The sequence below is a fragment of the Leopardus geoffroyi genome, chromosome C1, assembly GCF_018350155.1.
Source record: "Leopardus geoffroyi isolate Oge1 chromosome C1, O.geoffroyi_Oge1_pat1.0, whole genome shotgun sequence".
In the NCBI taxonomy this organism is placed as follows: domain Eukaryota; kingdom Metazoa; phylum Chordata; class Mammalia; order Carnivora; family Felidae; genus Leopardus; species Leopardus geoffroyi.
This window is the reverse complement of record NC_059328.1, coordinates 98,934,827-98,948,780: the sequence shown is the minus strand read 5'-3', so window position 1 is coordinate 98,948,780 and position 13,954 is coordinate 98,934,827. Positions and strand designations below refer to the sequence as shown.

At 45.5% G+C, this 13,954-nt stretch overlaps 1 protein-coding gene across 1 annotated transcript in view; it reads left to right on the top strand.

The window, feature by feature from the left end:
• CASQ2 (calsequestrin 2) overlaps positions 1-13,954 on the top strand; it is a 65,064-nt gene that overhangs the window by 36,628 nt on the left and 14,482 nt on the right. The window contains exons 6-8 of the mRNA XM_045478767.1: positions 3,461-3,591; positions 5,033-5,078; positions 12,935-12,989. Of these exons, the coding sequence (XP_045334723.1) occupies positions 3,461-3,591; positions 5,033-5,078; positions 12,935-12,989 (232 nt within the window). The remainder of the gene's footprint in view (positions 1-3,460; positions 3,592-5,032; positions 5,079-12,934; positions 12,990-13,954) is intronic.

Below are 13,954 nucleotides of genomic sequence, written 5' to 3'. Positions count from 1 at the left end.
CCCAGCCTAACCATATGGCTTCGTGTCTGTGGCCCATGAAGAAGGTGAGGTCAGGCTATAATTAAAAACTCAGAAACCTCTTCACTCAAAACTCTGTAAGACACTGAGTCATAAGTGTCCCCGTTCACATAGCCTTGTTGGATTTTATAACATTTAAAAAGAGAAAGACACCCTGTCTTCCTCTACATGGGACACAGCAAAGCAGTCACACTTAGAGGACTCAGTGTCACTTGGGGCTTGAAAATTGCACCCATCAGTTGGGAGACAGAGCCCAAGGCAAGAAGAAGATGGTGAAGTCCAGAAGGCTTGGCTGCTCCCAGCAGCTGCCTCAATGGTGTCCAGCAGGGGGCGCTAGTGAAGAAGAGAGAGCTGGAAGAACCTTTTGTTGAGACAGCATGGCAGCCCAGAGGGACACACTAGAGCAGAGGTGCTTTGTAGAGGTGTGAAGTCAGGAGAGTCGAGGGGCAAGGAGGCACTCATATGGTCTCAAAGACGAAAAGCCAACTGGCAGAGGTCGAGATGACAAGAGGACTTGGCCACTATTGAGGTGAGGGAGAGAAAGCCAAGAGAAGACTCAAAAATAAGATTGCAAGTCTCTGTTTCGAGACAGCAAAGACTTTGAAGCTACTGAAAACATTAGGGAATCTAGGAAGAAGAATCTACTGAGCAACATAAGGATGGGGTTGATGAGTTCTCTTTCTGCAAGCAGGGAAGACGTATAACTAGAGATGGCTTTCATTTATTTATTCATTTTCTCATTCAGAGAATATTTATTGAGTGCCTTTTATGTGCCAGAAGCTCTTCTAGATGCCAGGAACACAACATCGAGCAAAACAGATTCCTGTCCCTGTAGAATTTAGAGTTAATGTGGCAGGGGAGGAGGTGAGGTAAAGATGGGAAGACAGAAAGTAAATAAACAAACCAATAAATATGTTATATTAAATATATGAGTAAGAGAACCATAAAGACACTGAGATGTCAGGGCCGCTGATGTAGATTTGGGAGTTAGTAGTTTCCAACCGCTGTCCATATTGGTATCCCCCAAGGAGCTTTTAAAATCATGGGTTCCTGAGCCCTACATCTAGAAGTTGGTGTTTTTTTATGGTTGTGCCCAGGCCCAGGAATGTGTGTTTTCAGAGAGCTCCCTGGGGAGTTTTACCTGGCCCACAGGTTTGGGACCAGTACTGATTGATCTACGCATCCTGATCCTAAACCAAGCCACAACATCTCTGGAGCAAATGGAGCAAGAGAATCTAAGAGCTAAGAACGGCAGGCTTACTATCCAAGATACCACTGCAAGAGTGGAAGAAAGGGCTTCTCAGGGATACAGAGCGGGGCATTCTGTGGTGGTGGTGGCGGGGATATGGTGACTATCTGGAAAATTTTGTTTGGGTTTCCCAGGACTGACACTTAAGAACATCACAATCCAACTTTACGTTCATGATCTTGACATCGCAAAGCCAGACACTGGCGCTCACGGACCGGACACACACACACACACACACACACACACACACACACAAACTGCCTGGATTTAAATTCAGGCTCTATCCCCCTCCACATATGTGATCTTGACAAATTGCATACACAGATTGTGCCTCTGGCTCATTATCTGTAAAATAATTATAATGATGGTTCTCACCTCAGCAATCCAAGTGAGGATTCATAAAGGACTCAACAGAAAGCACCTTGCACGAGTGCCCGGCACACAGTGAGCACCCCTTGTGCTTGCTACTATTACTGTTTTCCTGCGTCCTGTCAATTCCCACTTCCTATAAGCACAGTTCCCTGGTTCCTAAAATATGTAGTAAGTGAAGTCAGAAACCCAGAATCCAGTGTCATCTTAAGCCCATTCTCTGACGGGCCCAGCTTTGTAAACAACAGTTTGAAAACCCAGACACTGGTTGTGTGGTTGCTGGTTCCCTCCTACACTCCCCACCCCATCATCCACACCACCCCCGGCCCCGTACAAGAGGGGGGGATCAGTAAGAAAAAACTCCATACTTCCCTGTCCCTCAAAATCAACATGACCATAAATCTCTTTTGACTGACTGTAGTTCCTAAGAAATGTCTTTTGGAATATAGTGACCTGGAATTAATAGCAATTGATGACAAAAGCCATAGGGACACCAGTGTTGGCTCAGAATGGCCCTCCTTGTATAACAGCTTATGTAATACCCAGTTCCTCCCCCTCCCCAATTAGTCACGGCTGCCCGGGGCCTCTGTACCATCGGTTACCACCACAGGGCGTCAGCTCTTAGGCAATTCCTCTTTCGTTTCAAGGGAACCACTGTTCATCCCTGTGCTTTCTTGGACCACAGCTCTGAACTAGAAAAGAATGGCATTTGATTTTCTACAAAGCCTTGCACATTCCAGGCCTCTCAAATCATTTCACAAAAAGAGATTTGAGCTCAGCAGCTCTGCAGGCGAACACAGCAACCATTCTGCCCTGAGAGCAGACCGTGCGGGCACTTTAATCAAGAGCACCGATGTCTTCTGGGCTACAGGCTGGCCCCCCGAGCTTGTTATTTGGTAGAGGGTGAGCAGTTCACCCTGGCTTGCCAGGTACTAGCCCAGTGTTAGCACTAAGAGTCTGAAGTCTGGGAAAGCCCTCCACTCTGGACCAACCAGGATGGCTGGTCACCCTCTGGCTGGCAACAAAGCGGGCAGTTCCCAGAGCCTGAGAACCCGTAGGACAAGCCCTGCACTGAGAGAGAACCCTAGGGCCAGTGCTTTCAGCCTAAATCGAAAGGAGGGGGTAGGGGCTGATTGAGGACGGATTAATGGGTTGACCTCTGATTCTGAGTACTCGTATGCTCTAAATGGTTTCCATCAATTGCCTGTGCTATCAAAATTGGTTCAGTTAAATCCATGCATCCCAGAACACTGAGCTTGCTCTGTTGACATTTGCTTCTTCCCCCAGCCCTGGCAAATACAGTGGCGTGATGACGACTGTGCAATTAGACTTCACACTTTTTATTCCCCCTGCTCCCTGCTCCTGCCTGGACCTCATCTGCCAGATAGGTTTTTTCCTTCCTATCGGTCCTTCTCGAGTCAGTTGAGCTAAGCATCGGTGATGAGTTTCTACCATTTCAACATTAAAAAAAAATTTTTTAACATTTATTCATTTTTTGATAGAGACAGAGCATGAGTGGGGGAGGGACAGAGAGAGAGGGAGACACAGAATCCAAAGCAGGCTCCAGGCTCTGAGCGGTCAGCACAGAGCCTGACCCGGGGCTCGAATTCACCGACTGCAAGATCATGACCTGAGCTGAAGTCGGACGCTTAACCGACTGAGCCACCCAGGCGCCCCTCTACTACTTCAACATTTAAGTTAAAACTGTAAAGAACACCGTCATGTCTTTGCCAGAAAACTCACGCACTCCTTACAGATGGGCAACCCACTGCCACTCTAAACTGGCATTTAAGGAAACTATTGTCGGATTTCTGAATGTTACAGGTTGCAAAGAAATTATCCTTGAAGATGAATGAGGTTGACTTCTACGAGCCATTTATGGAAGAGCCCATTGCCATCCCCGACAAACCTTACACAGAAGAGGAGCTCGTGGAGTTTGTCAAGGAGCACCAAAGGTGCCCCAGATGGCATGCAGGGGATACGCGGTGGTGGCGGTGGTGGTAGTGGTGGTCTAGGGTCTGGGGAAGGGAGAAGAACCTCTTGGTCCTAACATTGTGGGCCTCCCGAGAACAACAACCTGGAGTTACTGCCCCAGTAGAACTGATGTCAGTAGTATGGCTTTGTTGGTCATTGATCAGTTGGGCAGGGATGTTGCTACCTTTTCTAAATATGGGTCTACACCTGCAAATGGGGTTAGACCACCTCCCCACAATCAGCAAATCCCCCCTAAGTCATAGTAAGATACAAGTCAAATTCCACAATAATAACAAGAGATTTAGTGACAGCCAAATACCAAATACCATGCTAAGTGCTTATGGAAACTATTTATCTAACATTCAACATTATGGAGTAATTAGTATTATCCCAATTTTGCAGATCAAGGAATTGGGCTACGAGTAGTTAAGTAGCTTAGCCATGGCTGAACATTTTATACACAGTACTTCTGGGAGAGGAATATTTGATAGGACTTAGAGTCGCTGTAGCACAGATCGGCCAACTTTTCCCATAAAGGGCCAGAGAATAAATATTTCAGGCTCCGCGGGCCAGATGGTTTCTGTTGTAATACTCAGCTCTACTGTTGTAGTGTGAAAGCAGCTGTAGACAGCATGTAAACGAATGGGTGTGGCTGTTTCCCAATAAAAGCTTATTTACAAATACAGGAGGCACTGGCTGGATTTGCCCGCCAGCTCTAGTTGGCTGACCCCTGCTCTTGAGGGAGGGACAATATTGAGACATGGAACATGGGGGTGGGTTCACCGCTTCACCACCCACCTTCTCCAACACGTGCCCACATTGTTCATTGAACCTGGAGCATTATGATTGCATCACCTGGTCGTCCTGGTCCCCACAGCGAGGTGGCGTTTGGAGGAGCAAATATCAACGTGTCCAGCACTATTTGCCAACATTCAGAAAGACATAAAACCATGAGCAAAATAGAGTTTTGCCTGTTCTTCCTAAACATCCCTAAAGAGATTTTGGGTGATGACCCAATGACAAGACAATGCAGTTCTGGGCTGGAAAATCCAAGACTTTTGTTTTCTCTCCCAGGTGTCCTCATTCTGGGCCTGTTCTGGGTTCTCAGGAGTGTCCTCTGTCAATGGGGAAGGAAATGGCTTCTTGCCCAGGGAATGAGCCCAGCCTGAGCCCTCTGACCCACTGTTTGTAATCCTTGGATCACATGGGTCTGTGAAAAGGCTGGGAGCTTCAGGCTCAGCTCTGTGTGTGACCAAGCAGGGTAGAACAGCTCTGTCTCCTTAGGGGAGATTTCTAGAGCTCTTCACCCCCTTCATGCCCTTGCAGATGAACCAGCATCTCATTGTACATTTCGCTGGGCTGAGGCTGCAGCGTCTGCCTTGGAAATCCCTCCTCAAAGAAGCTCACCTTTGTTTTTTTCAGACCCACCTTACGTCGCCTGCGCCCAGAAGATATGTTTGAAACATGGGTAAGAAAGTGGCAAACCCTTTCTGCCTTTTTAGACACGAGAATATTCCCCAAGAGGGGAGTCCCCAAACTTAAACCAAGTTTTATTGTGCTGGAATGGATGTCTGGAGGGTGGAGTATTTGAAACGTGGACAACATTTAAATTAAGTTAAATTAAAGCCCAGTTCTCCATGGACCCGGTTGAAGAGTCTTCGGTACCACCCACTAGGTAAGATTACTCCATCTCTGAGTTGGTTTCCCACAGTGACTACTGGCTTCTGTTGACTGGCAACCAGAGACCCAGGGTCATATAATGGAAGGAGCTCAGGCTGTGGGGGTCATAGAGACGCGGGTTCAAATCCAGAATCTGCTACCTGGTAGGTCTACATCCTGCATCAAGTTATGTTATCCTTCTGAGCTTCAGTTAGTTTCTGCTTCTCAAATCAGGGCTTTTTGTTAGGGACGAGCAGTGCGAAGAACCCAGAGCGTGGTAGGTGTTTGGCCGGTCAACGGTAGCCCTTTTCATAAATGTCAACTCAAGGCGCTGGAAAGCAAGTCAGATTATTCCCTGGGTCTGTGTCATAGATGATGCGTCAGGTGGGTCAAAAAGATAGATATTGAAAGATGGCCATGGAGGTGCACCTCCCCTCCTATCTCAGCTTTACACAAAATTCCCTAAACGATAACAACCAAAGTCTGTGGAGCATTTTTCAAAGCATGTATCCTCTTAAGCTGGATGTTTCAACAGTTCCAAAGAGTAATGTAGAACAGGTCATATTTAACGTCATTTTACATGGGGCAACTGGTGGTCATGTGGAGTAAGTTAACTACTCAAGGATACAAAACTAATAAGCATTAGATCTTGGGACTTTAGTTTAGATCGTTTGGAGCCAAATCTCATGTTCTCTTTAGTAGAGGCCCCTAGAGGAAGCCATGTCCCCATAAGGCACCATTTTGTCAGGGGCTGTTGGGGGAGGAGAAAGGAATTAATATGGAGGCACTTATTTATTTATTTATTCTTTAATTCAGAGCCCAAAGTGACAGATGAACAGAACCATGGAGTAACTTAACACTTTGTGTTTTACCGCCTGGTAACTTATTTGTACATCTGAGGGCAGAGCAAACATTTCATGGGACACAGAAGAGCAAATAATCCCGTCTGGAGGAGCGGCCTATTTAAGAACAACCCAGTGCTTTGGCAACATATTTTCCTAACATTTAAACCTTTCAAAAATTTAACCTTAAAAAAATTTTTTTAAGGTTTATTTATTTTTGAGAGAGAGACAGAGCATGAGCAGGGGAAAGGCAGAGGAAGAGAGGGAGACACAGAATCCAAAACAGGCTCCAGGCTCTGAGCTGTCAGCACAGAGCCCAATGCGGGGCTTGAACCCATGGAAGGACCGTGAGATCATGACCTGAGCTGAAGTCGCACACTTAACCGACTGAGCCCACCCAGGCGCCCCTCAAAAATGTAACCTTTAGGAGGTCTTGTGACAAGACTTAAAAATAACAAAAGTGTATAACAGTGCTTTAAAAATAATATTCCTTTAAAAATATTTTTACCTTTGGGGCGCCTGGGTGGCTCAGTCGGTTAAGCGTCCGACTTCAGCTCAGGTCACAATCTCACAGTCCGTGAGTTCGAGCCCCGCGTCAGGCTCTGGGCTGATGGCTCAGAGCCTGGAGCCTGCTTCCAGTTCTGTGTCTCCCTCTCTCTCTGCCCCTCCCCCGTTCATGCTCTGTCTCTCTCTGTCTCAAAAATAAATAAACGTTAAAAAAAAAAAATTAAAAAAAACCATTTTTACCTTTTATTTAAAATAATTTCAGACTTACAAAAAATAATGTAAAGAATTCCATGATCTGTTTACCAGATTCCCCAAATGTTAGCATTTTATCTCCTTTGCTTTCTCACACACTTCTGGACAGATACAGATATAGACTTTTTTCCCGCTGAGTTATTTGAGAGTCAGTAGCAGATACAACTCCCCTTACCTCTAAATACTTCAGACGTTTTCTAAAAACAACGAATTTCTCTCATAACCATAATATACTTACCAAAATCAGGAAATTAGTAAAATTCGATTTCATCTATGGACCTTATTCAAATTGACCAGTGTCTCACTAGTGCCCTGTATAGCACAAAATATATATATATATACATATATATTTTTTTTTCCTGGCCCAAGATCTGATCTTGGATCTCACATTCATATTTTGTTGTTATGTTTCTCTAAGTTGTCTTTAATCCCAAATAGGCTCTTGATGTTTATCTTTCATGACACAAAGCACCATTTTATATTTTATTTTATTTTGTTTTATTTTTTATTTTATTTTATTTTATTTTATTTCGTTTTATTATTTATCTCATCTCATCTCATCTCATCTCATCTCATCTCATCTTATCTTTGAGAAAAAGCAAGAGAGCACACATGAGCAGGGGAGGGGCAGAAGGAGAGAGAGAAAATCTTAAGCAGCTCCATGCTCAGCACAGACCCCAGCTCGGGGCTTGATCTCATGACACTGGGATCATGACCTGAGTTGAAATCGGGATGCTTTCAACCAACTGAGCCACTCAGGTGGCTCAACCAACTGAGCCACCCAGGCACCCCACAAAGTACCATTTTATTTTATTCATTTTATTTTTTAATTATGATTTTTTTAAAGTGTTTATTTATTTTTGAGAGAGAGACAGAGCGTGAGCAGGGGAGGGGCAGAGAGAGAGGGAGATACAGAATCCGAAGCAGGCTCCACGCTCCAGGCTGTCAGCACAGAGCCCGACACAGGGCTCAAACTCACAACCATAAGATCATGACCTGAGCCGAACCTGGATGCTTAACCCACTGAGCCGCCCAGGGGCCCCCACAAAGTACCATTTTAAATTGAGAGTAATTCTCACTGTTCTCTTGTGCTATGGCCTTTATTCTTAGTTCTTTTTATTTTCTTCATCCCTAAGAGATGCCCTGCCTTCAAGCCTTTTCTCACTGACACAGCATATCACACCCAAGACACCACGTGCTATGGCACAAGAGCCTATGTCCTGCCCCTCCCCCTGACCACAAACACCCTGCCACCCCAAACCGCCCAGTAGAAATGCTCCTTCTCATTATGTCAGAGGCAGATGTTCAGAAAGACCCTTCTGCTGTCTGGCTTCACTGGAAGTCATTCTCTGCTTCCTTTTCACTTAAGGAAAAAGGCACGTTACAGCCTTTTGCTATGATATAACAATGACGGCTGGTATTTTCTACATTATTATATATTCAGTTGTTTTCTAATCAGGAAAGGGCTGTGTATTAAACCTGCTAGAGGAAAGGGCAGCTAGACTGGTTTCCTTCTTTCCTACACCCCATCATGGAAAACCCACATGACTTCCCCAGAGGCCATAACCAGACCTAACCAACCCCAAGTCTCCATCTAGGGCGGGAAGCCAGGACAGACCCTTCCAGCATCATCTTTCCATCCTTAAAAAGGAGAAGTCAGAGGGATTTCTGGGGAGCCACCCTCCATGCACCTTCCCCGTCCACCTTTGCCCACCTAGAAGAGATCTGCTCCAAAGAACAGCACCTCCATGGGCCACTTGGCTGCAGCAAATGAAACTACAGATGCTGGAGAAAGTGACCAGTTAATGAACTTGGAAGTCTTTAACTTCACCACCCACTTCCCTAGACATTGCAAAATATTTAAATAAGATAGAAAAACTAAGTCAAGCTAGAGCAACTAGTGGCTTTTCTCTTTCCCCAGCTGTGCGGGGTTTTAAAGCAGCAAGCCATAAAAAACACAGAATTGAATATTACTAAAGAAATTGGTGGCCAGCAATACTTGCTGTGTATAAATCGAATAGCTATTTGTTTATTTAAAATATTTAAAGAATATCAAGGTGGGGCAAGGTGGTCCAGACTGAGTGCTGACGTGTCCTTCCTCTTTGACACTTTATCTTCCAACCGGCTCGCCATGCTGGCAAGTGGTCAGAGTCCCGGGAAAAAGCCCACAGGGATGGGAGTCAATAGTTCCTTAGAAAATAATCCTCTGTCTGTGGCAGTAACAAAGTAGTACTTCTTTTAAATTTTTTTTTTTTTTCAACGTTTATTCATTTTTGGGACAGAGAGAGACAGAGCATGAACGGGGGAGGGGCAGAGAGAGAGGGAGACACAGAATCGGAAACAGGCTCCAGGCTCTGAGCCATCAGCCCAGAGCCTGACGCGGGGCTTGAACTCACGGAACGCGAGATCGTGACCTGGCTGAAGTCGGACGCCTAACCGACTGCGCCACCCACGTGCCCCCAAAGTAGTACTTCTAAAAGGCGTGGGGGTGGGGCAGAAACTTCCAGATAAGCCCCTGGAGCATCCCATTGCACCAGGGAGTCTTCAGTTTTAAGTGCATGTTTTTTTCCTTTGCATCTCTCCACTCAATGAGAGTAACAAACCTTCAATAGAACCTGGAAGGAAACAGAGCAAAACAGGAACAGTGGTAATTAATTTATCTGGTTGGTAAGTAACTAGTTTCTTCTTGGAATTTAACATTTTGTAGATTTTTCAACAAGTGTTTAAGATTCTGATCACCATATTCTTTTTTTTTTTTTTTTAAGTCAATGGGCATTAATAAGAACCTATTACATTGTGCTAAGCACAGGGGTTATAAAAATGAACATTGCTGTCATGACCTTAGGAGTTCAAGGTTGAGCAAATGAAACAGTCTCAAAATGTATAAACCAGTCCAGTGTGTTGATGCTATGACAGATGGACATACAAAGTGAAAGAGAATTCAGAGTAAAGTATTCACCAAAGTAATTCTAGATCTCCAGTTCTTTGGGGGATCTGGGGCTCAGTCACTTTACATAAAGGCCCCTTATCAGCCTCCTTTAACTTAAGAGTCACTTGGGGCGCCTGGGTGGCGCAGTCGGTTAAGCGTCCGACTTCAGCCAGGTCACGATCTCGCGGTCCGTGAGTTCGAGCCCCGCGTCAGGCTCTGGGCTGATGGCTCAGAGCCTGGAGCCTGTTTCCGATTCTGTGTCTCCCTCTCTCTCTGCCCCTCCCCCGTTCATGCTCTGTCTCTCTCTGTCCCAAAAATAAATAAACGTTGAAAAAAAAAAAATTTTTAAAAAAAAGAGTCACTAATCTGAGTTTGAAACACCTACACACCCTGCAGGGGACAACAGATTCATGGAACCCATTCTACTGCTTTAGGTGATGTCAAGGAAGAAAACTTTCCTCTACCCTCTTATGTTTAGTATTGAAGGCCTGCAAATTAAACTGACAAAATACAGATTAGCATGAGCAAAAAACAGATTTAATGACCGATTATGCATGGAAGTTTACAAGGAAATGTGACTCAAGAAGGGGCTTAGCATCTTAATTGGAAATGGAAGAGGCAGGGGGCAGTTCTGGGAGAATAGGTAACCTGTTAGAAGGTTGAGGTAAAAGAGAACTTATGGAAAAACAAATGACTTTTTTGGAAAGAGAAATGGGCCCTTGGGGAATAGATGGGAGATTTGATAGTTTTGTGATAATATCTATCTGAGAAATTAGAGCTACTTTCGGGGAGCGGGTTGATGACAATTGAATTCTTGTGGGCGGCTCTGTTTTTAGGTAGGTAAAGGATTTCAGGAATTCATATGCCTTCGGCTCAAAGTAATTTTTATGCCACAGTGGCTTATTCTGGACCTCCTTCAGTGAGAAAGTACAAGCATGTGGGGCCACACAGAACTGACTGGAATCCCAGCCATGTCCATGCTAGTTCTGTGGCTTTAGGTAAGTCACTTCAATTCTTTAAGCACTAAACAGGAATAAGACTTTCATTTGAGATTTCGAAATAATGTACTTACAAAGTACTGATACAAAAAATGGCAAGTGGCAGATACTATTGTGGCCGTTTTAACCATTGTTATTTTAAGGCATAATCCCTTCCCTGCGAGAGCTTGCCATCTGGTTGAGAAGGGAATATTGGTGCTATTAAAAAGATAGTTTCCAAGGCAATATGATCCAAAGACCAAATGGGTGATCTGGAGTGAAGGCTGTGGGGTTCGGAGAAAGCCCCTGGGTGGTCTCAGTCGTGTGGGTGGCCATCTTGGTCCTTCCTCACTCATGCATGTTGGGTTCTCACTGAGCAACCCTGATTTCTAGGCTTGCCTGTGGATTCTCGCTCTGTGAGTTTATTACTGAAAATATCTGGCACCCGGCGTGCACCCGCTTCTTTGCAAGTGTTAAGCACAGGGCTGTGTGCTGAATCTTTGAGCCCCATCAGTCCGCCATCCAGGCACCGTCTTAGGCCTGGGGAGTGACAGGCATATTATGAGCAGACTCTTAACAAACAAATATAGATTCTTAATTCCAAAACCAATTTCCAAATGCATTCCAGAAGCACACACAGAAATGAAGCCTGCTCCACAGAGTTAATACTGCTCACTTCCAGCTGATGGCAGGAGACAAGAGACACAGGATCGCCTAATGAGAACTGATCAGGATATTCTCTTTGGCGATAATAGCAAATGTAAAACAGTCAAACCTCAGACTCCCCTTCTGGTTGCTGTCGGATTTGTGTAATAAACTTGCACACAGACGCGCGCACACACGTATATATCCGTACAATTCAATTCCCCAGGGCATCTGACCAAGCCCAGGCCCACTCTCTTGTTTTTAACAATAATATTTTCCATTTAATCTCTCTTAGAATTTTTGGAGGTTTTGTCCATTCCAAACTCAAAGGGAAAAAAATTAGCATTTAGATAGGATTGCACCAGCATTAAAATCAATTGAAATGAAAACAGAGGATCATGGGAGGGTTGAGATGCCTGGAGTTTTTTCTATAGGATGATTCTAGTGTGACAACCAGGGTGCCCAGTGACTCCCTTTCATTAGTATTCACTCAGATTTGTCCCCAGTGCCTCCTTCTTATACATCTTCCTCTCCGTGTTTTTTGGGGAATCACGGTTCTCATCACAGAGGGTCCTCCAAAGCTCCTGCTATGGATGGGATGGGATGGATTGATGCGAAGGAGACACAGGTGTATGGTCCTTTCTGTCCAGGATGTAGAAACATGGAGTGCCACTTGCCCACAGATGTGAAATAACTGCTCGATTCTTGGCCTGGCCCCGGGCCTCCACAGCCACACCCACATGTCAGTGTCACACCCTCACCTTTTGCTAGCTCCCACATCCACTCTTCCCACAGCCCCCGACACTCATAGAAATCCATTACAGGCCTTTACTGCTTCGGCAAGCTTTGGGACTCAAGCAGAAAGGACCCCAAGGAAGGAAACCTGGAAAGTCAACGTCAGCAAGGTGCCCCTTACTGACTACAAAGGTTCTTCAACAGGAGGTGTGTTAGCGGAGAAGCCCTACGCTTGTGTATGATTCTTGTGTGAACAGAACAGACCCACGTCCTAATTTGCCTCAGAGTCCTGTCTGCTGTCAGTTTGCGGCTGGTTGCAGGGTCCGTCAGCAGCATTCAGAAGTTCCCCTAATCGCTGGTTCTGGCGGTGAATTCTCGAAACACAGGCCGACAACGGCGTTTACTGAGCTAGGTGCAGAGTGCTTGCTGCCCTCAGAGTGCCTGACGGGCCAGACTCATGTTTTTCCTCCTTGTGCCTTTTACTGCAGCTCTCCTGGACCCAGCAGCCCATGGGAGTGAGGCCCTGTCAGTGCTGATGTGTGTAGTGGTGTTTTCCTGTCTCGCAAACCCATTTATCAAACAGCGCGTGTTCCTCCCAGCTGCTCGTCAATATTTCCTTCCTTACTGTGCGCCCCTCTGTTCCCCGGGCCCCCGTGTCCACTGCCCCTCCGCCACCTTCCCGCTGCCCATTTCCGTTCCAGCCTCCCTGTCTGTCTCTGACTTGCTCCTTAGTATCTCTCCCCCTGGGAGCGTAACCTTTGATTCTTTTCTCCTCCAGGAAGATGATTTGAATGGGATCCACATTGTGGCCTTTGCAGAAAGGAGTGACCCAGGTAGGAAACCCCCAATCTTCCCCTTTGCACCTTGAGCAAGATCTGCCTTCTCACCTTTGCCGGCCCGCATTCCTTTCTCTTCCCTCACTTCCTGTCTGCAAGGCCACTGCAAGATATTGGGCACCCCCTGGTGGTCGCTTGTTACGTAGGACTTCATTTTCAGTTGTGCTGGTGGCTAAGGGATGTGGATGAATCATAACCTCATTCTGTTTTGCTTAGCTGGCCAAACTAGGAAGGAGCACTGAGTACTGGGGAGGATATGAAAACATCCTAGCTTTACAGGGTGTGTGTGTGTGTGTGTGTGTGTGTGAGAGAGAGAGAGAGAGAGAGAGAACTTCTGTTCACATTAAAAGTTTATTTACCAGTGTTGTGATCTAGCCTATATAAATAACAATCCTATGTTAGAATTACAACAAATGTACCCTTTGGTTTGTAAAATCCTGTATGTGCTTGGGAAACTTCATAGAAAATATTCCCTCAAATGATGAGAACTGGACAAAACTAGCAGTTAATTTCTCAAGTGCAAAATAACCCTATAAATGGATGAGTAACTTGGTTTTATTTGGGAACCTGGATGACTATTTCCTGGCTTCACTCTTTTTTTTAAATTAATTTATTTATTTTGAGTGGGGGTCGGGGGCAGAGAGAGGGAGAGATAGAATCCCAAGCAGTCTCAGTGCTGTCTGCACAGAACCCAACCGTGAGATCATGACCTGAGCTGCGATCAAGAGTCAGACGCTTAACCGACTGAGCACCCAGATGCCCCTTGGCTTCACTCTTTTTCACATCCGTGAAGAGTGAAGTGCAGGAAAAATGAATGTTGCTGGCGGTAAAATGCTAGGTCCCTTTGGCAATGCCCTGTGAGATAAATCGTCCCCAAAGGGAAAGTGTGAGTGGACATTCTGAAGTGTGTTTGGGGAGACCTGGCAAATCCAGATTGCAACCAGAGAAGGCAGGGAATTTCA